The sequence below is a fragment of the Drosophila mojavensis genome, unplaced genomic scaffold, assembly GCF_018153725.1.
Source record: "Drosophila mojavensis isolate 15081-1352.22 unplaced genomic scaffold, ASM1815372v1 contig_19, whole genome shotgun sequence".
In the NCBI taxonomy this organism is placed as follows: Eukaryota; Metazoa; Arthropoda; class Insecta; order Diptera; family Drosophilidae; genus Drosophila; species Drosophila mojavensis.
In genome coordinates, this window is record NW_025318726.1 from 2,637,961 (window position 1) to 2,662,815 (window position 24,855).

Sequence of the window (24,855 nt, forward strand, 5' to 3'; positions counted from 1 at the left end):
ATACATAGGTTTGATATAGTAAGCTTTTGAAAGCCAAATGTTTCAGAATAGTATAATATCCCAAGTAAAAATCATAAATTTTGAACAAACCCCCAGCATAAATCTAATCTGATTCGCAATTACCTACTAAAATTTCAACTTATATTATTTCTTTGAACGAAAACCACTCCCCCTATAATGAATGTGAACTTTCAGTTTAAGAAGGATCACTCATTTGAGAAGCGGCGAGCTGAGGGTGACAAGATACGCCGAAAGTATCCAGACCGCGTGCCCGTTATCGTGGAGAAGGCGCCGAAGACACGTCATGCCGCCTTAGACAAGAAGAAGTATTTGGTGCCCAATGATCTGACAGTGGGCCAATTCTATTTTCTAATACGCAAACGCATTAACCTGCGCCCAGACGACGCCCTCTTCTTCTTCGTCAACAATGTCATACCACCCACATCCGCCTCCATGGGCCTGCTGTACCATGAGCACCGTGATAAAGACTTCTTCTTGTATATGGCTTACTCCGATGAGAATGTCTACGGCCAGGAGCAGTTATAGATGCACTTCATCCATACTCAAACGTTATCTGGTTTATTAACACAAATTGCTGTCCATCAATAAAATTATTTTGAGTTTTACTACATATTTTATACTACGGGCAGCACACAATAATCTAGTCGGAAGGCAAGACAAACAAAGACATTAAAGACATAAATACGTATAGATGAATCAAGAAGCCACAAAGTGTTGTAATAACAGTAATGTTATGATAATTCTTACATTAATTTACATGATGCTTCTCAGCCTTTTAATCCAATTTACACGGTTAAAAATAGCAAGTGTAAACTGGTAAATGCAAAACAAAATTCGATGTAAATTTAATTAACAGTATAGCGTCAATCTAAAAATTACATTTGTTAGTTAAATGCCATTGTTAATTTAGTTGTCTACGAACTGAACGAGCGAGTCAGCGAGGAGTATTTGCTATAGATCAACCCAGATTACATTACCATTTTTAGCACTTATGTATGTTTATATTTTTATATACGCCTATCACAAGTAAGGCAATTTTTTATTTTATACAACTTTGTTAACATTTATTGCAAGTCGCAAACAATAATAGGGTTCATTTAAAAATTCATATTTGGTTTAAAACGGTATCTTGGCAAATGCACCCGTTATAATTTACACAGGAACATTTCTTGTAATAATTTCACAATGTAAGATATAATTTAAAAATTTAGCTAATTCTTAATTCTTTCTCTATAAACGCCATGCGTTAAGATTAACTGATGGAAGCTTCGGATCATCACAACGAACTATTGTATTTCTGCAAAAATATGAAAGAGAAATTCATAGTAAGAGTTGAAGTTTCAACAATGTTATCAAATTACCCAGGAAAGTCAGCGCGTACGAATCCGGCTAGTGGCACAGAATGCAATGTCAGGTGATCGGCATTATCACACAACAAGCGGCTGATACTAGCCTTACGCACCTCCTGAAGTTGCGCTGGATTAAACGCCCCTGGATTGACCTTATTATCATATTCGTAAAAATACCGATCTCCATGCTTAAAGCGTGCAAACTGATCGGCAATAATTTCAGCAAAAGTAATTCCTACAATACCGTCTTCAACCGCTCTCTCTAATAGACCGCCCACCCATAAATCAATATCATCAGGCGTTCTATAAACGTGCGACAGCTTTTCCCCAACCTTTAAAAATGAAAAGCTTTGAAGGGCATTTCAATTAAAGTATAAACTCAAATAGTACTTACATCCCTCGGAAATTTATCAAAACTTTTCAGTTTTGGTGCTCCCATCACTTGGAGGTAGTCATTGTAGCAGCGTATACCTTGATCGCGACCCCGCTGAATATTAATGGCTGCCAGATCCAAGCCAAACGGACTGTGGCCACGGAACAGAAATCTACTGATCTACAGTGTGAAGACATGAGTATAAATAGCCTAATTATTACTTTTCAAGTGCTTACACCGTGTGTAATGGAACTGTCGACTTCTTGCATTGGCTGTGTGTAAAGTGTTTGCAGCATATCGTCGTAGAACTCACGCTTGCGCATGCGCGAAGGATTGAACATAACATCAGGAATATTTATAATTTCATCATGTATATGAAATTTGCCAACAACGCTAAAAAATTCAAGGCAAATAAAAGTTATAAGGCACATCTCAGATAATGCAAATGATTGCATTACTTGCCTAGAATGACCCATTCTGAATGCAGCTCCCGAGAATTCATTAGTAATAGCTGGATTCACATCAATGTTGTATTCGTTTGAGTATCCCTTCTGGCGAGGTATTAAACGGAATCGCTTCACTTGCTGGGGACCAATTAATGCCGGGAGGAACTCACTGTAGGTAATGTGCTGTATCTCTGCAATCACAATGCGGCGAGTCTCCTGATAGAGCCATTCATCACTTGCCGATGGATTCAATTTAGCTAAGATGCTGGCAATTCGATTATGCTCCCGTGCGAAGACAATGTGCAAAGTGATCAGAGAGATAATTTGATTTGTGCGGCCATCACCTGGAAAGGATATTATTCTATAGTTTTTGATTGATACAGGTAAAGATCGAACATCACTAACCCGACTTAAAGCACGTACTGCCCGGTTCCTCACTGCCGCAGGCACTCTTATCGCGCGTTAAGGGCAGCATGTCACGACCGAAATCATTAAACATTTGCAATCGACCGCCACGGAAGGTGCGCAGCTCACGTGCCGACTCCTCGTTGGAGCCATATATTGGAGAAGCATCCAGGAAGTGGGTTACCTTGTTACGTTGCTTTCCATAGCTCAACTGACAGTCGGCACTGGGCACAAGTGAAAGTCGCACCAAATTCAAGCACCGCACGCCAAAAGCACTATAAAATTCATCATTCGCAGAGACAGGAATCGGCAGGCAGGCAAAGTGTGATTTTTCTGGTGGCAAAATGCTTCTCCCGTCCGGCGAACAACATTGCACTAAGCCCCCGTTCTCATCGAGACGCACTGAAGCCGATTGGGAGACGTCATGCGCCAATAGCTGCGCGAACTGCATGATCAGCAGATTATACTTTGGATGCGGACGATGAACATCAGCAAAAAGAGTTCTTGAGATGTCACGGGCGCTTAGCAATGGAGTCCCATCTTTAGAGTGCGCGCGTGGAGTCCAAATCCCGTCTTCATAGGCTGGTGGAAGCAGACGCTCCATAGGCTGACCAGCAGCACCCCAATGCAAGCGGTGAGACAGCGGATTGTTGCATGTGCCATCCAAAGTTCGATATTTGAGTGTACCTCGGCAAACAGGCATAGACTGACAATGCTGGGCTAATGGAGTCTTGGAAAACTCAACGGGCACATTATTGGTGATAAGATCATCTAGGGGTACCTGCTCCTTCTTGCCAAACACTTGGCTGGCGATGACCAATTCGAACGCACTATTCGACAGTGCGAAATTATGGAAATCATCTTTGGGTGACGAATGAAACATAATGCCATGAGTGAAATCTGGATGCCCTCGAGTCACTGGTATCTGGGCAACGCCATGCATGAGATGCTTAAAGTTTTTGCGTGCATCTTCGATCACGTCAAGTGGCAAGATCGTTTGAAAAACAGCTCGTGCTTTTTTATGTCCGGCTGTGTGATTTTGCCCGGTTTTGCAGCAATAGCCAAATTTTCCAGCGGGCAGGTCACAAATTTGCGGCTTTTCATGTTGCGCCATGCGTACATGGGCTGGACATTGGATTTGTGGCACACATTGCACAGATTTGCAACTTTTGCACACTTTCAATAACCCCGTTTTTGGAGCTTCTACAATAAAAAGTAAAGTATTATCCAGCTATTATAAACGATTTAAATATAAAGTAAAAATGTGTGCGTCTATCTCAGGTATATCCAATACGATAGAGTGAGATAGTTATAGTACAAATTCTAGTTGTAACACGAGTCCATTTTGAAATACACACAAAAGGAGAAAAGCTTGATTAATTACCGATCTTACCTAAATTTTCCTTGACGTCTTCCCCATCAAGCAAATCATTTTTCCGTAATGAAAATGCGCCCACATATTTAAATTCGTATTGCACATATAATACATGCCACCATATTAAAAGAATATAAATTATGCGCATTTCACAAAATTTTAATATTGAATTGCATGGATCAGAAACAGGAACCAAAGTCCATTTGACTAATAACGGTGCTTCTTACATGCAATGTGACCAGCTGCAGTAAGATTAAAAAATGCTTTTAAAAATACCTATAAAATACTGTAAGAATACAAGTATTTTGTAATTACAAACCAACATGTTTATTACCATTCTCTTTAAATATTTATAAGCAGTTACCGAACGTTATAATTTTTAAAAGTGCAGTGATTTTTATTCATAGCATACGATTAATATTCTATACATTTATATTCATCGATATTACTAGGTCTCGATAGATACCACATCAACTCTTAAACTATAAAAACTGGAAAGTCAGAATATCGATACTATCGATATTCGTTGAAAATTTTTTATGTGCTATCCGCCATATTTGTTCGCGTCAGTAAAAATATCTGGCAACGCTAAAAATCGCTTTGTATAAGGCCAGCTCGTCGTCATGCTGAGAAATAATGAAAAATAAGTAAAATACACTGGATAAAGAGGATTAAGTGTATAGATTATGTGCAGAATTCGTTGAGCTAATACCCGAATGTGAATTTACCAAATACCAGGTGTTTTTTCTTGTGCACTACAGTAATGAATGATTTTTCTCGGCCGACAAGACTCGCATACAATTTAATGTTCGTACTCGTACCGAGCTTGTCTTCTCACGCGAGTTCGTTTCTAGTGTATATAGCCAGTCTATGGACGGTCGATGCGTGAATATATTTCTATGTGTAAGTGTGGGTGTGTGCTGTGTGCATGTGTTTCGATTAGTTCAGAAAAAAGCCTAAATCACCAACAATTTACCGGACTCGTTCTGCCAACGAGTGAAAAGTACAAGCCTGCTACGTAAAAATCAAATATGTACATACATGCAGGCTCAAAGTTCGGTACGGTACAGATACATGTGTGTGTATACATAAAATATGAATTTGTCGGGACACATCCTTGCATCATCATCACCAAAGGGTCAAGCTAACGCCAATATGTATGAATCTCAGCCAACCAGCCAAAAGCACTAAACCAAAAAGATAATCACGCAAAAAATTAAAAAAAAAAAAAAGAAAAAGGAAAAAAGTCTTTAATGAAGCATAAACGAGACGACGAGAACGACAAACGTCAGCAGTCGCGAGCAGTACAATTACAACTGTTTCCCTACTCTAAAAAGGCTATAAAATCAAAAATGATTTAACTTAAATTATAAGTTGACAGTGGCGATTTTGGTAAAGAAATAAGAATAACCAACAAAATAAAAAATAGCCAAAAACAAATTGTAAAAAACGCGATAGCTAAACTCGTTTTACTCTCACACTCGGCATTAAAATGTGTATGTAGCACTAGTGGTCTCGCTCTCGCACACCTTTTTGCAATACAAAAAAGGCCGCATACAATACAAGCGAGATAAATAGCACTCGGAACACTGAAAATCTGTGGGAGCGCGCAAAAAATCGTCAAGCATATTAAACAAAAAGAAATCAACTGCAAGTGGATTAATAAAACTCTATAAAACAAATGATCCAAATATTGCAGGCACCTTTTTCATTTATGGGCTTGCTTCACTTGACCAACTGTCTCATATGAAGACAAATTATTGCATTGTATCAGATGATAGTCTGTGCCAGTTAGCGGCCTAGAATAATAAAATTGGTTTATTGTTTTACTTATTCTAAAGATAAACACCCAGCAATTGGATTCTCAATTCGACTGACGACTGACTGCACGAAGCAATTTCGGAATAGTTGAACTCGTGGAAAAAAAAACTAGACATTGAATTTTGAGCTTGGAAATAAATCCAAATTGATACTAAAAGCTTTTTAGTTCGTATTGCTTTAGACAATCAGTATTTAATTAGGCACAACATTTAATATACCTATATATTTTTCAAATATTGCAAATAATACATAATAACATTGACCGGCTAATTTTAGAGGATTTCTAAGCAATCTCTTAGACTCATTTATATGTTATTTTTTGTTAGAATGGTCTGCGTTTAGAAGAAGGCTGTGATTGAAAACTGTTTCAATAATCTCAAGTCAACGTATAAAATATAATTAATGTATTATTTATTTCCCCTTTTAAACAAAAACTAATACAGACAGCCCATAGGCGCACATGTAAGTGCGACAGTGAGAGCCACACTCTCATGCAAGTGAGATGGCGTTTGCGTGTTTAGCTGCCAAATGTAAAGAGCGCGCGAGAGAGAATTGAAAATTGAGAGAGAAAGAGAGAGAGAGAGCGCTCTGCGGCTGTAGCTGTGGCTGTCAACGCGCGACAATTTGTAAACGGACAGTCAGAATGCTATGGTAGTGGTAGCTGATTTTTCGATACACAGAATGAGGAGTTACAGAATCTTTGGCGGCTAAATGAAATGCGTATTGGGCAGTTACTGTCTTCTGGTGTTGGTAGTGTGTTCCATGGTGCTGATTTTATTGTGGGGGGCTTTGAGTTAAGTAGACTAACGAATGATTTTCCAACTTGCAGCTAACATAACCTCAAACTTGCCGCTGCAGTCGGGGAAGTCGTCGTCATCAGCGTCAGCGTTGTTGGTGGATATTCCACAGCCACAGGCAGAGTTCTTGATTCGATAAGCATCGCCAGCGCAACGAGGACGCAATGAATGAGAAAATCAAATCGCCCTCAACCCAGGCGAGTGGTGGCGCAGCTGGTGGAAATGTGACCCCAGCGGTGGCAGCCAGCTCAGGTGGCGCCACACCGCCCACATCGGGTCCGCCCACACCGAACAACGGCAACGATCCTATTATACAACAAAGTGGTACTGTACCACATCCCTATGGCGGCCCGCCTCCTGGTGCCGTGCCCGGCGTAGCTCCCGACTCGGCTGCAGCTATGTCGCACTATCATCACTTACATCAACAACAACAGCAGCAACAACAACAACAACAGCAGCAGCCACAGGGTCCACCGCTACCACCACACATGCAACACCATGGTGGACCACCACCACCACAGGGACCACTACCGCTGCCGCTAGAGCATACTCCCGGTGTGAAGGATGAATACGGCTCGGCACATTTGCCGCCGCCACCTGGCGTCCAACATCCGCATGCTCATCCTGCTTACGCGCGCTACCACTCGGCTGATCCTAATGTGGATCCCTACCGCTACGGCCATGCGCCGCCGCAGCAGCCACCGCCGGGTAGCAAGCCGCCTCACCAGCAGCAGCAGCAGTCGCAGGGCGGCACAGGGGGCTCGCCGAACCGACCTCCACAACAGCGCTACATACCCGGACAGCCTCCGCAGGGTCCAACACCAACACTGAACTCATTGCTGCAATCATCGAATCCTCCCCCACCACCCCAGCATCGCTATGCGAACAACTATGAGACGCAGCAAGCCAACGCGGCTGCAGCCGCTGCCGCTGCCGCAGCACAGCAGCAGCATCAGCAGAGCGCGCAACAACCTGGCGGACCGCCGCCCCCGTTACCGGGACATGGACCGCCGCCGCCACAGCACCAGCAATACGGAGCGCAACAGGGCGGCTGGGCACCGCCCCCAAGACCCTACAGTCCACAGTTGGGCCCATCGCAGCAGTATAGGACACCTCCCCCGGTAAGTGCAACTGCTATGAGTGTAAAGAGTGCCTTGGCGATCAAGGAGGGTTCAATCAGGTGACTCCAGACATACTGACACATATAACAGATGAGAAGTACGAGCAAAGAACCAATTTTTAAGAACCTGCCCGAGCGGCCGGAAAACAATAACAAACAACAACAAACCATGAAAAGGCAACGAAAAAACAGTGTGGTGTCGGCAAGAGAAGTTGCCGGCAGTTCCCACCACCACCACCACCTGACGAAGCAGGCAGAAGCAGAAGTAGAAGGAAGAGACGCGCCGCTTGTTCGGTTGAATCTGCTTATTCATACACACACACATATGTACTTAAATGTTTGTGTTTGGCTGCGTGTGCGTGTGTGTGTTTGCTTGAGCTACTGTTTCACGTTTTGTTTATTTATTTTTTTTTATTTTCGCTTCTAGCGTTGCAATTCGTGAAGGGTAATTTGAAAGTATTCGCTTAAATAACAGTAAAATTATAGCTGGACTTGGTTAAGAACTGAATTGAGACTTTAGGCGAGATGGGCAAAGGGGCTAAAGCCTGCATTTGAGATAATACGGAATATATTTGAATTTAAATTCATAATATTACATGCAAGGTTGCTTCAGACTATTTTCATTTACTATCACAATCAGCATTTCAGTGCCGTGCGTCCTGCTGTTGCATCCGTATTCCTTTTTATTGATTGTGGTTAGGGCGTTTAAAGTTCAGCCGAGTTTGACCTTCAAAAAACGTCGAAAGTACATGCTTTACGATTGGTCTATGTGCAATCGGTGTTTTTGGATTGATTTTGGGTCCTTTGATGCTGCTACAATTGCTTATTTTAATAAGTAAATAATGTGAACAGCAATTTTTAGTAATTGTCAATTTAAATATTTGCAGTAAATATTAATATAGATTTTTAAGGTGACATTGGGATATATGCACTAAACTACAAACGTAAAGATCTTATATTTTTATTAATTATTTGCAATAAATTTTTAACTTCAAACTCATATATTTTCCGTAAATACTTTCTTAATCTTTATGATCTTTGTATATCCCTATAACTAACTTTGGTCATGAGTAAAACACTTTTTTATAATTAAAAAAAATATATATATGTACATATGTACATACATTCCCCAATAATGCCTGTCTTGGCATAAATTTAAGTTATAAAAAAATAATAAACGCACAATAGAACGTAATTTGTATACCCTGTACTTGTAAATCATAAATATAAGGTATATAGATTTGATTAAAATTAAATAATTGAAATGAAAAATAACTTTAATTGATATTTTTAGGCAATCAGAATTATGATTTTTTTTTTTTTTTTTTTTAAATTTATTTATTTTTTTTAAATGCAATATCATGAGTTAATAGTAGTTGTATATAGTAGTTGTACATATATATGAGCATATAGTGGAATTAAAAGTATATACATATGTATGTAATTGATAATTTTGTAATATTCATAAATCAAATACAATCAGTTTTATGATTTTATAAATGCAATTTTATATCTCATCTCTTCAGTAGAGATGGCAGAGAAGACATCAGAGCCTTCGCTAAACTAAATCAATTTACTATTTAACTCTGTATTTATTATATTGATCGCAAAAAAAGAATATATTCATGTCGATCAATCAAAGAAAAATAACAATTCCCTTAATGCTCAGTTTTGCCATTGTGTTTTCCGTTCGGACCGGCTTTCAATCCACCACCGTTAAAATACTGCACAGAGCCGAGCCGAGCAGTGCAGTTGTAGCTGTAGTTGTTTCGCCTTGCGTTTGCGTTTACCCGCCCCTGTTTTACACAAACGGTTATGTTCTCTGCTTCGCTGTCATTCGTTTGGTCGCCGTCGCGTCGTTCGCTCATTTATTTTGTCTCTCTGTGTGTGTGTGTTTGCATGTGTGTGGAGCACCAACACAACTTGCGACCCTTGCTGAACGCATTTGAGTTCCTCTTCAGCCCTGTTCGTCCGGCCATTCGTTCGTTCGTTCGGCTGGTGTATATATTTCTGCGTTTAATTTTCATCCATGATGAGTTTTCCCTTTTTAGTTGAGCTCACACACACTCATACTCATACATTAATATAGAGGCAAGAGCACATTGACGAGGCCCCTTCTCGGTATGCACCAAAACCATCCATTCATGTTTCCTGTCACCCTGCAGTGGACCCTGGACCAGCCAGCAGCGTTGTTGTTGCTGCTGCTTCAGAGACACAAACACTCGAGAGTGCCGCTTATTGGTAGCAGCTCGCATTAGATTTATTGCCATGTCTTACTTGGGTCTGCCATTTGCAACAATGCTACGAAAACTCTGCTGCGTCTTTTGAATTGTTGTTGTTTTGATGTTGCTGACTACATTTGTTATGGGTGTCAGGGTGGGAGTGGAAGTGGGAGTGAGACTATATATGTATATGTATGCAATTATTAACGTAAATTATTGGGACAATTTATTTATTTTGTTTTATTCACAACAGACAAATACTTCCCGAGGTCAATCACCATATCCACCAGCTCACAGTCAAAACTCAGGTTCCTATCCAAGTTCGCCACAACAACAACAGCAGCAGCAGCAGCAACAGGCCCAACAGCAACAACAACAACAGGCCGCACAACAGCCTGGTGGTGTTGGCGCCCCGGGAGCGCCAGTGCCCCCTTCCGGTCCCGCACCGCAACAGCAGCAACAGAATACACCGCCCACTTCTCAATATTCGCCGTACCCGCAAAGGTATCCAACACCACCAGGCTTACCGACATCTGGGCCCAACCATCGAACTGCCTACACAACGCACCAGGTAAAAAATAATATTTGACTATTCTGCTGTATATAAAATACATTAAAAATATATTTATGTATGGGGATATATTATATACATATGTATATATATATATATATATATGTAAATCTTTCGAATCTCTCATTCTATTCTAAATACGATTATATTAATTTGTACTTACAGTATCCGGAACCAAATCGGCCGTGGCCTGGTGGCTCATCGCCCAGTCCTGGTCCCGGTCATCCATTGCCGCCTGCCTCGCCGCACCATGCCCCGCTGCAACAGCCGCCGACGCCACATAGCGCTGGTGGAGGTCCGCCACCCAGTAGTAGTCCTGGTCATGCTCCCAGTCCATCGCCGCAGCCCTCGCAAGCATCGCCATCGCCGCACCAGGTAATTGTTTAGTATAAGAGAATCACTAGCATTATGTTATAAACTCTACTTTAATACGTAATATCCAACAATTACATATTTCACTTCGCGTTCCGTGATTTTAGCTGCACTGAACTCAGCTCTTGGCTGATACGCGCTATCAGTGTTCGGGCCATGACAACAACTTTTATGTTGTCTGATTCTTTGACTCTGTCCATTATTGTACATATTCGGCAGGAGAAGTCGGTATGTGTGTGTGTGAGTGGTACACTTATTCATTCAGAATGTCCGCAATGGTCGCAGTTGCCGGTGCCGTCGACGTGTCTCATACCATTTTTTACTCATTCCCTTTATGTTGTTGCTGTTGTTGTGTGTGCACATACACATACATAGATAAACACGAATACACTCAAGATCTCACAAAGAGCATCTGTTTTCATGTATGTATGTATGCATTTAGGTCAATGCCAAGGTCATTGTTGTTGCTTTCGGGCTGTTTGCTTTTATGTTTTGTACTGACAACGCAGACGCATTTTACTCACAGCAACAAAATTTCTGAAGCTTTAAAGAAAAAGTGGATGCTTTACGGCATATAAAACAGAAAAGAAAAGAAAGAAAGGGAATCCTGCTGCCATTAGTTCAAAAGTTTATTTCGCAATATTTATGATCCACTTTGAAACACAACAAAGCAATAATAATAATCAACTATGTATGTATGTATATAAAAGAATACTTCAATTTGTTCTTGCATTAGCACCGAACTAAAATCAAATTTTAACTTAAAGCATTGCAAGAAACACACGTGAGCTACCACGAACTCAAGCATTTAAGAAATAAAAAACAAAGAAACAGAAAAGCGCGCACAACACACCCCAAATAACTGATGAATGTTTACGAGCTGCGTTGGGGCTTCAGTGTTTAGTGTTTAGCGTTCAGCATTTCTAGCATCTCAGCTGTGTCGAGCATGTTTTACCGCTCTTTACTTGTCTCTGCTTGCGTTAGTGTGAGTGCTCATCGATTGACATTTATATGTACATGCATGTACATATGTATATATGTGTATGTACTCAATCACATATGAAAATACTGTATTGTTTACACCCGCTACAATAAATAACTTCTCTTTTAACAACCTAATAACATGCATATTAAATGAGTACAATAATTTTCAACAGCTTGTAAGTCCGCTAAAGCTAGAATCATCATACTGATATTCGTACCAACATTTGCGTTCAGCATTGTTTTGCGATTCCAGATTACTTAATCTTATCTTCGTTTCGGCATTGTATTATTGTATTAAAAACAAAAATCTTGAATTCAGTTGCATTTTTAATGTGTTGTGTGCGAACATTGTGTTTCTCTCTGTAGCTGAATTCTGTTTGCTCTTAAAAAAGATGTAAGCAGTAAAAATACTAAATGCACGCAAACAATAAAATACTAAATGTATGCACACATACAAAGGCACTTACGTACATATGCACGTACGTAAGCGCATGTTTGTTATAAATGATTTCATTGTGCTGTTCCCGTATCGGTTGTTTTTTTTTTTTTTTTTCCAAGTAATTTTCTACATGCCGGCAAGTTTTTACGTACACACTCACAACTAAAAACGTGGGCCGCCTTCATCTTGAGGAGCGTTGCCCCATCGCTCATCGTTTTTTAGCATTGCTTTCTGTTGTTGCTGCTGCTGTAGCTGTTGTTGCTGTTCCACCGTCGTCTGTGGTGGCTTTGCTATTCTCGTCATCAACGCCGCCGCAGCCGTCGCCTATGCTACTCAAGTATACTCCTTGCTTGGCCCCATTCCCCCGAGTTCACTATTCAACCATACACGAAACACTCAACGCTTTTGCTTGCTTGGTCTTCTATGTAGGTATGTGTATGGCACGAACGAGCAGAGAAACGAGAGAAGAAACGAATGGCTGGCGCTGTTTTTTTTTTTGTTTTTTCTTTTTCTTTATTTTATTATAGTTTAACATTGAGTGTGTGCAGTATACATGTGGCTAAGTGTGTAGCTGTGTGCATATATGTGTGTGTATATGTGTTCACGTTGCTGTTTCTTATCTACGTCTTTGTCATCGTACGTTGGCTCACTCAACGCGCGCCATAACTACCACTGCCACATCTCCAATCCGCGCCCCTCTGAACGCTTTAAGTTGCAGTCTGCGTCGACTTTGTCGTTATTCGTTCGTTCCACATAGCTTTTGCTTTGCCGCTGCTGATGTTGTTTTTGTTTTGCGCTTTGACTCTGCCATGGCTGTGTGCCCGTCAGTTCGTCGTACATTTCATTTCACTTCACTTAATTTCTCAGATACCCAAACGAACAGCGCCGAACAGAGCAGAGTATGCCGTCGTGGCTCCCTTACTCCTCACCTCTCGCCATCATCATTTATATCGACAATGTTGATCCCGCGCTGTTCGTTTTACTGTGCGACTCGAATAGCTGTCGGCTTAAGCCCCTGTTGTTGGTATGGTGTGCATATATGTATGTATGTATATAAATGCATGCCTGAGTGTGAGTGTGTGTATTTACTTGTATCTTTGTGTGTCTTGTTTGTGCTCTCTTGGGTTGACCTTTTTTGTTGTTTTTTATTTTTATTTTGAATTTTTATAGACGAGCGGCAACCTAAAGTCGGTGTCGACTGTTTAGAATCTTAGCTGGAAATTTGCCGTCGTTGTTCGCGTCTATATTGTTTAAGCCGAGTTGACCAATTTCAATGAAAACATGTAGCCCCATCATCATATTTAGATATTATTTGAACACTTAAAGTCACTCTTTATTGCAATGTGTCTGTTTTTTAGGGGTTGTATTGAGAACATTGCGATATTTCAGTTGGTTCAGCTGATGTCATCAAACTTGGATTATATTATTTTTATGGCTGGGCTATACGTGTAATAATGAAAAATGTCACTGATTGATGTCTTGACACCACTTTATATATTTATTACAGGAGCTGATCGGGCAAAATAGCAACGATAGTTCAAGTGGTGGAGCACACAGCGGCATGGGCTCAGGCCCACCCGGTACACCTAACCCACAGCAAGTAATGAGGCCAACACCTTCGCCTACAGGCTCGTCGGGCTCAAGATCCATGTCTCCTGCAGTGGGTATGTATCTGAAAATGTTAGCGAACTATAGGTCAATATTAAATTAATTTGATTTCAGCACAAAATCATCCAATATCGCGCCCGGCGAGCAATCAGTCAAGTAGTGGCGGTCCAATGCAGCAACCGACCGTGGTTGCTGGCCCACCTCCAATGCCACCACACGGTCTACCAGGTGGGCCACCATCTCAGCAACAATCTCAGCAGCAGCAGGCTTCAAATTCAGCATCATCAGCGAGTAATTCGCCGCAGCAGACGCCACCACCTGCTCCGGCGCCAAACCAAAATGTTAACAATATGGCTACACCACCACCACCGCCGCAAGGAGCTGCCGGTGGCTATCCACTCCCGCAACATATACATGGCGGTTACAAAATGAGCTTACCAGGTCAAAGCCCCGGTGCTCAAGGATATCCTCCACAGCAGTATCCTCAAGGTATGCTGAGGAAATCTAAATAATTAAATTTGTATTGACAAATATATCTGTATTTACTAGGTAACTACCCGCCACGTCCCCAGTATCCGTCGGGAGCGTATGGAGCTGGACCACAACCGCCACCAAATAGCCAGTCCGCTGGAGGCGCTAACAGCATGCCATCCGGCGCACAAGCTGGTTACCCTCGGTCAATGCCAAACCACGGCAGTGGCAGCCCCCATCAGCAGTATCCTCCGTATCAGTGGGTACCGCCGTCACCACAGCAGTCTGGCCCTGGCAGTGGATCAGTACAAATTTCCGCTGGCATGGGCAATCACGTGCAGGGCAAGGGCACACCACCACCAGTTGGACCACCACCGCCACAGGGCAGTGGCTCTCCGCGTCCTCTTAACTATCTTAAGCAGCATTTACAACACAAAGGTGGATATGGCGGTAGTCCAGCGGGACCCCAACCACAGGGCTATGGAAATGGACCAACTGGCATGCATCCGTCAATGCCCATGGGTCCTCCACATCATATGGGTCCGCCGCAAAGCATGGGGCCACCTACCAGTACACCGCCACAGTCTATGATGGGCGCACAGAGTGGCAGCGACACCGAACATATATCCCAAGACAATGGCATTAGTTCATCTGCGTCATCTCCAGCTGCAGGCTTGCATGCCGTCACTGCAGTAGTTACAACTGGACCGGATGGCACACCAATGGATGAAGTCAGTCAACAGAGTACGCTCTCAAATGCGTCTGCAGGTGGGTAATCTGAATGAGTTATTTATGTTCGTAACTGAGGCTCTCTCGTCTTGCAGCATCGGGTGAAGATCCACAGTGTACCACGCCAAAGTCGCGCAAACATGATCCATATAGCCAAAGCCATTTAGCTCCACCCAGCCCCTCGCCACATCCAGTTGTAATGCATGGAGGTGGCGGACCACCAGGCGAAGAGTACGAAATGAACTCGCCTCCAAACTGGCCCCGTCCAGCCGCAGGCTCAGTAAGCATGATTTAATTGCATTGTGAATATTCAATTAAATGATTTACTCTCCCTTCTATAGCAGGTTTTCAACAGTCATGTTCCTGTTCAACAAGAACCTTTTCGTAGTACTATAACGACTACTAAGAAATCCGATTCACTTTGCAAGCTGTATGAAATGGATGACAATCCGGATAGGCGCGGTTGGCTAGACAAATTACGTGCTTTCATGGAGGATCGCCGTACACCAATAACGGCATGCCCCACCATCTCAAAACAGCCACTTGATTTATATAGGTTATATATTTATGTAAAAGAACGTGGCGGATTCGTCGAGGTATGCAAGGTGCCGTAGTAACTCCTTTTACTAACTTCTTTTTAGATTTACTAGCAAAACCAAATCAAACAAACCAAAATTAATGCTCAACCAACCAATCAATCAAACCACCAAACACCACCAACCAAAGTAAAAAATGTAGCTAACACAGTAACAAAAATTTTGAATTCTTTTAACGTGAAACCAACCAAACTCAACTCGATCATCGATTTTCAAAAATATTTCAATAGCATGACATCCTACCACATTTACCTTTCTGTAAGATCGGGAAAGTACTTGACGTCTTTCCTACACCATTAAAGTTGATTGAATCAGAACTACATGAATTCAAATAATTTTCTCACTTTTGCATGAGTTATTTGATTGCATGCTTTTCAAAAACATTTTCCAAATATTTTTAAAACTGAGTGTCGACATTTTTCATAATTATTCTGAAGTGGTTCCGTTAACAATTTTATTTAAGAGACCTTTCTTCCAGTTTGATTTACATTTTTATTACTAACCCTGTTGCGAAAATATTGTTGAGAGCGTCTTAAAAACACGCTCTCGATTGCTCGTATTTTTTATCTTTCTTCTTTACTAATTCATGCCGATTTTTAAAAGCCTCTACCCAGTCTAGTCTGTTTTCAAATATATATACGCATATTTTCGTTGTTGTTGCCAGGTGACCAAGAGCAAGACCTGGAAGGATATTGCCGGTCTGCTCGGAATCGGCGCCAGCAGTAGCGCTGCATACACACTGCGTAAGCACTACACAAAGAATCTGTTGGCATTCGAGTGTCACTTTGATCGTGGCGACATTGATCCATTACCCATTATACAACAAGTGGAGGCTGGTAGCAAGAAAAAGACAACAAAGGCAGCATCGGTACCATCACCAGGTAAGTGTTTACCATTTATAATCATTTTAAATCTCAAGAGGGATGATGATATAGGCTTATCGGCTAATGACGCAATCTATAGGCAAATGAATAATAAGTCCATCTTAGTTTAGTTCTTGAATACCTTAAGAATTTCTATCCACTCAAGTGCCCCACTGATCCTGATCTAACAAAAAACATTTCTTTACATAAATTGTGAATTCCTTTATTAAGGGGTATAGATATTCCAAAGTTGACGCTCCTTAAAGCCAGTTGTGGTTACAGGATTAGCCCCAAATAACTCAGACTTTACCGATTCGATTTCTGTCTTGCCTAATTAAATACACATATTAGGAAGTTTTATGGCATTATACCAACTATAATTCTCTCATGTCTAACATATAACAGATTAGTAAACAATATTATGTCGTCCAGTATCGATTAGCTTCGCTCCTAGTAAATTTGGGTATATATCAGATCTGTAGAGTCTCTTATCAATAGCTTACGTACACGTAATTTTAAGGCTAGATAGATAATTTAGGAATATACAGTTATACAGAGCAGATCAGTCATATCAGACATGCTATCCTAGGAGTTTCCATTCTCCTACTTTAAATATCGAAAAAAAACCGCTACCCTTTATTAAAACTCTGTCTTATTGTGGTATTTATATTAAATAGTTCAACTCTGGCTTTAATAGATATATACTATTAACTTATAATACTAGCTTCTCGGTTCGTGAACAAGTTTAATACTTTTGGTGGGGCAGTCGCGACCTAACTAACATAAACTAACTAACCATTACCTTAATTATTTATCTATTTAAACACTTTCTTTTAATCTTAACTTCATTGCAACCAATCGGCGGTGGTCATTTGGACGCTGGAACAACAAATTCGACAGGGTCATCGAACTCGCAGGATTCCTTCCCTGCACCACCTGGCGGTGCACCAAACGCGGCTTTAGACGGCTACACAGGTTACTCTGGTGCTGGTGCGTATCCACCATCTGCCGGCCCGCAGCCGGACTATGCAGCAGCGGGTCAGATGCCAAGGCCGCCGTCACAGAGCAATCCACAGGCGCCTCATCCTGGTAAGCAATAGATTCAGATTCAAATTCAGTTCAAATTATGATCTCAGCTGAGTTGCATACATATACAAATACGTTTTGAAATTACTTACACATGTAAATATACATACATATATATGATATAGCCATGTCTATGATTACCGTTTATTTGTTGTAATATTGAATTGAATTAATTATGTTTTCGATGTTTTCAATGTGTATTACAATTAGATAATGCATATAGTTTTCGTTTGCCTAAAATTTGATTTATTAATTTCATGTGTGTAATTTGTTTATTCATTTTTATGTTGGTTACGTAAATATGGGCGCACTACTTATAAAAATCACCAAAAATCCACAATCACCCGACACACTCAACAACCACCACCACCACCACGAACACCAACAACAACAACACCACATCGCTCCACTAAAATTATTAAAAACCACTTCGATCTCGCTCAACAAAACCTTAACTCTTCATGCCAATTACAACAATTACAATTTTTATTATGTGTCATTCATTAATTTCTTCATCAATCCATCCATAATCATCATCAATGCTGCTTGCCGACTCAGGCACTCAAAATCAATCAGCTGCCACTGTTGCCGGTGATAACATAAATGTGAGCAATCCCTTTGAGGATCCAATTGCTGGCGGTGGGGCCGCTGGTGGTGTTGCTGCTGCTGCTGCAGTTGGTGGTGCTGCCTCACATGGTGCTCCCCCACCACCCCCACATTCACCGCACACAGCGCCACAATCGGGCAACCAACAACACCACCAACAAGGCATTCCAACACAATTGCCATCGCCGTCGCAGCAACCACCGGCGCCACCACCACAGCAACATGGGCCGCCGTCGACGCAGCATGCGCGCCCTGGAACTGGAGTACCTTATCCACAGGGTAGCTCTGGGTATCCAACGCCTGTGTCTAGAACGCCAGGTACATTCATCATGTTTTCTTTTCTTATGTTCTGTTATACCATTTCCTTAACGTCTCCTTTCGATTTGATGGTTAAGCAACGTCTTCATTGACTTCAGTTTGCGATTGTTCTGCATGTGGGTTCTAGTCTAACTGTCTTTGCATACAACTAATTTGCTTAATTACTATTTATTTTCCAATACAAAATTTTGATTTCTATTGACTAATATTAATTTCTTACCAAGATCCTCTTTAATCTTATTATTATTATTTTCAAATAGCATATTTTAAAAGCTTTAAAATTCGATTTAAGGCTTATTGATTTGGCTATAAAATAACCAATAACACGGAATATATTGGAGTAGTGTTTAGTTTTTATGACTGCTTATTGTAATGCCGTCAAATTAAGCTATCTGTATATCTAAGCATTTTGAAATGATAGATTATAAAGAAGTTTGCAAATCGTTCGGAACTGCTGATCAAATCTAACTATTGTATGAACTGCATAATAAGCTGCTTTTTCAGATCTGTACAGCTCTCAAAATCTTTAATTAATTTGAATTTTATTTTGTCCATATCTGTACCAAAACTGACTTAACTCGTGTGTGAGATGACTATTTGATATTGAGCACATATTTTCAATTATTACAGGTTCCCCCTATCCAACCCCTCCTGGTGCTTACGGGCAGTACGGCTCGAGCGATCAGTACAGCTCCGCTGGCCCGCCGGGCCAGCCTTTCGGACCAAATCAGGGCCAATATCCGCCTCAGAGTCGCAATATGTACCCTCCCTACGGACCCGAGGGGGAAGCGTGAGTGCACACTATATTTACATACAGCTTCACTACACTCAGACAAACATACTCATCTCACATATACAGAAATTCAACCGTACTGAGCCTATTTTATTTGTCACGGCCTTAGAAGAGTTGCTACGCACGATGAAGTACATATTATTTTAATGAATTTCTTTTTCATCCTGCAGCCCTCCAGCTGGTGCTAATCAGTACGGTCCCTATGGCAATCGTCCCTACAGTCAAGCACCACCCGGTGGACCACAGCCACCGGCACAAGCGGTTGCGGGTGGTCCTCCGACTAGCGGCGCTCCGGTAGCCCCACCAAACAGCGGCTATGTACCAAGCACTCCGAATCAACAGGATTACTATAGGCCGCCGGATCAAGTAAATCAAAAACTTTACGTTTGCTAAAATAGGTGCCGGAAATAACTCGCCTTTTATTTGCAGAGTCCTCAGCCACGGCGACATCCGGACTTTATTAAAGACTCTCAGCCTTACCCTGGCTATGCTACGCGGCCTCAAATCTATGGTAAGCATTTGGTGTGGAGCAATCCATTCAATTAACACTCCATTTAACTATAATTTATTTAACATTCAAGGTGGCTGGCAAGGCAACAATCCGCAGTATCGTCCTCAATATCCCACATCGACTGCACCACAGTCGTGGGGCAATGCACCACCTCGGGGTGCTGCTCCTCCTGGAGGCCCACACGGTCCGCATGGGCAGCAACAAGCTGGGGTAGCTCAGTGGGAACAACATCGTTATCCACCCCAACAGCCACCACCTCCGCCGCAACAACAGCCGCCTTACCAGCAAAGTACGCCGCCCGGACAGCAACAACAGGCGGCACCGCAATGGGCGCAAATAAATGCGGCTCAGGCGCCACCACAATCAAGTATTTCGCAGCCGTCGTTGCGTCCACCAGCTGGAGTTGGGCAGCAACAGCGTATGCCCAGCGGAGTGCCTGTAATGCCGCCACAGCAGCAGCAAGGACAAACAGTGCCACAGCCACCGCATGGCGGGGTACCAGCATCCAGTATGCCGTCTGTGCCCGGCATGGTGAAACCGCCTTACGCTATGCCACCACCCTCACAGTCTGGTAGTGGCTCACCAGGTGTGCCTATGGTTGGCAGTGCACCGGTTACTATGATCGCGCAAAAGCCGTCGCCCATAGTTGGACAAGGAATGCAGCCCACACAGCAGCAGCCGCCACATCAGCTGACCAATCAACAGCCTGTCTATGCCCCGCAAGTGACTGGCCCAGGAGCACAGATTGTCAAGAAAGAACTAATCTTTCCACATGATAGTGTAGAATCGACTACGCCTGTACTGTACCGCCGGAAGCGCCTGACCAAGCTTGACGTGTGCCCTGTCGATCCCTGGCGAATATTTATGGCCATGCGCTCCGGCTTACTTGCTGAGTGCACATGGGCGTTAGATGTGCTTAATGTTCTTTTGTTCGACGATTCGACAGTACAATTCTTTGGCATATCAAATTTGCCGGGCCTGCTAACGCTGTTGCTGGAGCACTTCCAAAAAAATCTAGCGGAAATGTTCGACGAACGCTGTGACGAGGCAGCAGATGAGGCGGCAGATGATGACGCTGATAGTGGAACTGTATCATTGAAAGCTGAGGACAAGCTGCAGCGGAAGCAGCCGCGTTCAGTGCACAGCATTTCTAGCTACAACCGCAGAAGGCACTACGAGAATATGGATGTGAAGCGTGTTGCCCATAGCGAAGACTCGGATGATGCTGACGAGGGCATTGACTTGGGTCAGATACGTGTTCAGCCCAATCCCGAAGAGCGAACACTTCTCCTTTCGTTTACACCCAACTACACCATGGTTACACGGAAGGGTGTGCCCGTTCGCATTCAGACCGCTGATAACGATATTTTTGTTGACGAGCGTCAAAAGGCTTGGGATATTGACACGAATAGGTTGTATGAACACCTGGAACCAGTGGGCAGTAATGCTTGGACCTATGGCTTCACGGAACCCGACCCACTTGATGGCATCATTGATGTGTTTAAGTCAGAGATTGTTAACATTCCATTTGCGAGATACATACGCTCTAAGCACAAGAGCAAACAGGAAGCCGCAGAGAAAAGCAATATTAGCCCAAAACACGAAGATATTTCCCCTGTGCTTAAGCAAGAGGACACCACAAGTAGTACCGAGGACAGTAGTTTACTTCAACAGACTTACAATAAGAAGCGGCGCCTTGTGGGTAGTATCGGTGCAACTAGTAGCGACAACAAGAAGTCCAAAATGGGGGAGGAGTTTGCGCAGCCAGCTGTGGAGCCGAAGAAGGAGCTAGACAACGAAACCGTGGGAGCCAATACAACCGACAGTGATTGTCGGACCATTGATATGGAAATCGAATCTCCGCAACAACAACGTCTTACCAATGGAGTTGCCTCAATGCCCAAGAGATTTGATCCCAAATCCACGGTGCGAGATGATGCGCATGTCCTGCAGCGACGCCGCGACTCTAGCTACGAGGACGAATGCTACACGCGGGACGAAGCCTCTTTGTACTTAGTGAATGAAAGTCAGGACTCATTGGCGCGCCGCTGCATTGCGCTCTCCAATATTTTTCGAAATTTGACTTTTGTGCCTGGGAACGAAACGGTGTTGGCTAAGTCGTCGCGATTCCTAGCAGTGCTCGGTCGATTGCTATTGTTGAACCACGACCACCTGCGGCGGACTCCCAAGACGCGCAACTACGACAGGGAGGAGGATACAGACTTTACCGACTCCTGCAGCTCGCTGCAGGGAGAGCGCGAATGGTGGTGGGAGTATCTAATAACCATACGAGAAAATATGCTCGTGGCAATGGCAAACATAGCCGGACATCTGGAGCTCTCCCGCTATGATGAGCTAATTGCACGCCCGCTAATCGATGGATTGCTGCACTGGGCTGTGTGCCCCAGTGCGCATGGCCAGGACCCGTTCCCTTCATGCGGCCCGAACTCTGCGTTATCCCCGCAACGCCTCGCCCTGGAAGCGCTCTGCAAATTATGTGTCACGGATGCAAATGTTGATTTGGTGATTGCGACACCACCGTTTTCACGGCTGGAAAAACTGTGCGCGGTGCTTACGCGTCATCTGTGTCGGAACGAGGATCAGGTGTTGCGCGAGTTCTCAGTCAACTTGCTGCATTACCTGGCTGCAGCAGACAGTGCGATGGCGCGTACTGTGGCCCTGCAATCCCCGTGCATCTCGTATCTCGTTGCATTTATCGAACAGGCGGAACAAACTGCGTTGGGTGTGGCCAACCAGCATGGAATTAACTATCTCCGGGAGAATCCCGACTCAATGGGAACCAGCCTGGATATGTTGCGAAGGGCAGCTGGGACGCTGCTCCATTTGGCGAAGCATCCCGATAATCGTTCGCTATTCATGCAGCAGGAGCAAAGACTGCTTGGATTGGTCATGTCGCATATATTGGATCAGCAAGTGGCATTGATCATATCTCGGGTGCTATACCAGGTGTCGCGCGGCACCGGACCACTGCATTCGGTGGAGTACAGATTGTTGCAGCAGCGACAGCAGCAACAGCAACAACAGCGGCTAAACCAGACGCCGCCTGAAAAGCAAAGTACCCCAGCAACGCTGAATGTAAAGCCCGAGCCCTGCGCCCAGCCAGAGCTGTCTGCGGCTGATGCCAAGCCTGCCGCTGCTGTGGCCACGACAGCTGCAATCAACGACGATAACAGCAACAGCAGCCAGCAACTGCCGCCAGCGGCAACATTCAATGATGTCAGCAACAGCAGCACCAACAGCAACAGCTGCGGCACCGTCAGCAGCAATCAGACCAACAGCAGCAGCCTGGGCAGCAGTAGTCAGCCCACTCTGAACAACTTAGTGACAGCTAGCGAGCAACAGGTCGGCAAATCGCCCTCAGCTGCGTCTTCCGCTGTGTCATCCAACAATTTAGGTCACATCAACGACGCTGCCGCAGCAGCGTCAAATGCAACACCTCCGCCGTCAGTGGCACAACCGACTGCACCGCCGCCAGCGAACACGAACACAACAGCTGCCGTTGCGTAGTATACAACGATGATGCCGGCAAAGACTTACTCCTCTTGGAGACGTGGCGATGGTGTAGTCGAAGAAATTTACAAAAGAAATGATTGAACATACACACAAGATATACGTGCATATATATGTATATATATATATATATATATATATATATATATGGATATAATTGGAAAATACGATTTGTATCTTTTACAGTGTTTAATCAAATAATGTAAATGTACTAAATGATGGGATAGAACTTTTAAAGCAAATGACCTTTAAAGCATAGACACAGATTGTGTATGCTTCAAATGAAACCCTGAAAATGTAGAACAGCTTCAATAACACCACTGGCCACTCAATTACAATGGTCACACAATAACTGTATATTTTTTCACTAAAATCTATAGTTAATATAATATATATATGTATATATATAAATATATATATATATATATATATATATATATATATATATATATATATATATATAAATGCGTGAAAATGGTCTGGCGTTCTTATAGGCCCTTTCAAATTTTAGCAATGAATTTTCAACGTCAAACTTACGGCAGAAGGTTTAATTGCATATAGATGCATGCGTAACAATTAAGCACACAACATACTTATGTATTAAATTTAATAAACAAAAAACAAACAAAAAAAACAAAAAACAAAAACTAATTAAAACATAATACACACACATATACATACGTTATATATATATACATATATATAAATAAAATTAAAAAGAAAAGAAAAAATAATAACGAATTACGTGTGTTAAAATAAACATATTTAGAGGTTAGTTTTTAAATTCTAAAATATACTACTTACAATATTATAATATGTCGTATGAAGTCATATATTGAACATAAAACCTTACACCGTATGCGTATATGCGTAAGAAACCAGATAAGAACTATGTAATACAATTAAATGGATATTTATGTGGACAAATAGAAATGCAAAAATGATATAAAAAAATGATGGGAAAGATAAATAACATACCACATACATTACAAAAACAAAAACAAACAAAAAAATGAAAGGAAAAACTGTACATACTTAACTAATTTGTAAATTGTATCTTGTATTTTGTATTTTGTTTTTGCGTTGCTTAAGGCAAATGTCATTTCGTATTATGTGTGCGTGATGTGTCGACGAATGATTCAAACTGATTGATTGAATTTGTTTTGTAATTAATTATTTTTTGCAAACCAACTGCACAAAACACTAAAATTATGGAATGAGAGCACTAAATGTTGTAATTTTTATTTTGTTTTTATTATTTACTGAAGTGCTGCTGGAACAAGGTTTAATTTTACATTAAACGTAATTTAGGCGTAAATGACAACTTAAAATTATAAGTTTTTATCTTAATATTAATTTAAAAATTATTCAACCTTAATGAAACACAGTTCATGCAAAAATGAAAAAAAAAAAAAAAAAAAAAACAAAAATGCTAAAAAAGAATACGA

At 42.2% G+C, this 24,855-nt stretch overlaps 3 protein-coding genes and 1 long non-coding RNA gene across 14 annotated transcripts; 2 read left to right on the forward strand and 2 right to left on the reverse strand.

The window, feature by feature from the left end:
* The first annotated feature begins 21 nt into the window (after positions 1-21).
* LOC6572284 (gamma-aminobutyric acid receptor-associated protein) lies at positions 22-626 on the forward strand. Its single transcript, XM_001998388.4, has one exon. It carries the CDS (start codon positions 178-180, stop codon positions 544-546), a length of 369 nt encoding a protein of 122 aa, XP_001998424.1. The 5' UTR covers positions 22-177; the 3' UTR covers positions 547-626.
* A 393-nt stretch (positions 627-1,019) lies between these two features.
* LOC6572283 (chorion peroxidase) lies at positions 1,020-4,195 on the reverse strand. The gene is made up of 7 exons (XM_001998387.4): positions 3,988-4,195; positions 2,595-3,797; positions 2,206-2,533; positions 1,980-2,136; positions 1,765-1,923; positions 1,383-1,702; positions 1,020-1,318 (listed from the first exon to the last, which is right to left on the reverse strand). Exons 1-7 carry the CDS (start codon positions 4,115-4,117, stop codon positions 1,252-1,254), a joined length of 2,364 nt encoding a protein of 787 aa, XP_001998423.2. The 5' UTR covers positions 4,118-4,195; the 3' UTR covers positions 1,020-1,251.
* A 147-nt stretch (positions 4,196-4,342) lies between these two features.
* On the reverse strand, positions 4,343-4,789 carry LOC122756910. The gene is made up of 2 exons (XR_006356770.1): positions 4,698-4,789; positions 4,343-4,595 (listed from the first exon to the last, which is right to left on the reverse strand). It is a non-coding gene; the product is annotated as an uncharacterized LOC122756910 (long non-coding RNA).
* Positions 4,589-24,036, forward strand: LOC6572282 (trithorax group protein osa). 11 transcript variants are annotated; one of them, XM_032728044.2, is made up of 16 exons: positions 4,589-5,045; positions 6,620-7,708; positions 10,183-10,500; positions 10,666-10,875; positions 13,803-13,959; positions 14,018-14,392; positions 14,453-15,142; positions 15,199-15,383; positions 15,445-15,708; positions 16,364-16,579; positions 17,423-17,651; positions 18,207-18,572; positions 19,203-19,362; positions 19,536-19,731; positions 19,795-19,876; positions 19,947-24,036. In XM_032728044.2, exons 2-16 carry the CDS (start codon positions 6,752-6,754, stop codon positions 23,402-23,404), a joined length of 7,863 nt encoding a protein of 2,620 aa, XP_032583935.1. In that variant the 5' UTR covers positions 4,589-5,045; positions 6,620-6,751; the 3' UTR covers positions 23,405-24,036. The 11 variants fall into 11 exon arrangements, with proteins under 11 accessions (XP_032583935.1, XP_043863716.1, XP_032583934.1 ...); XM_044007781.1 differs by having other exon boundaries at positions 4,589-5,028; XM_032728043.2 differs by having other exon boundaries at positions 4,589-4,872.
* Positions 24,037-24,855: the final 819 nt, after the last annotated feature.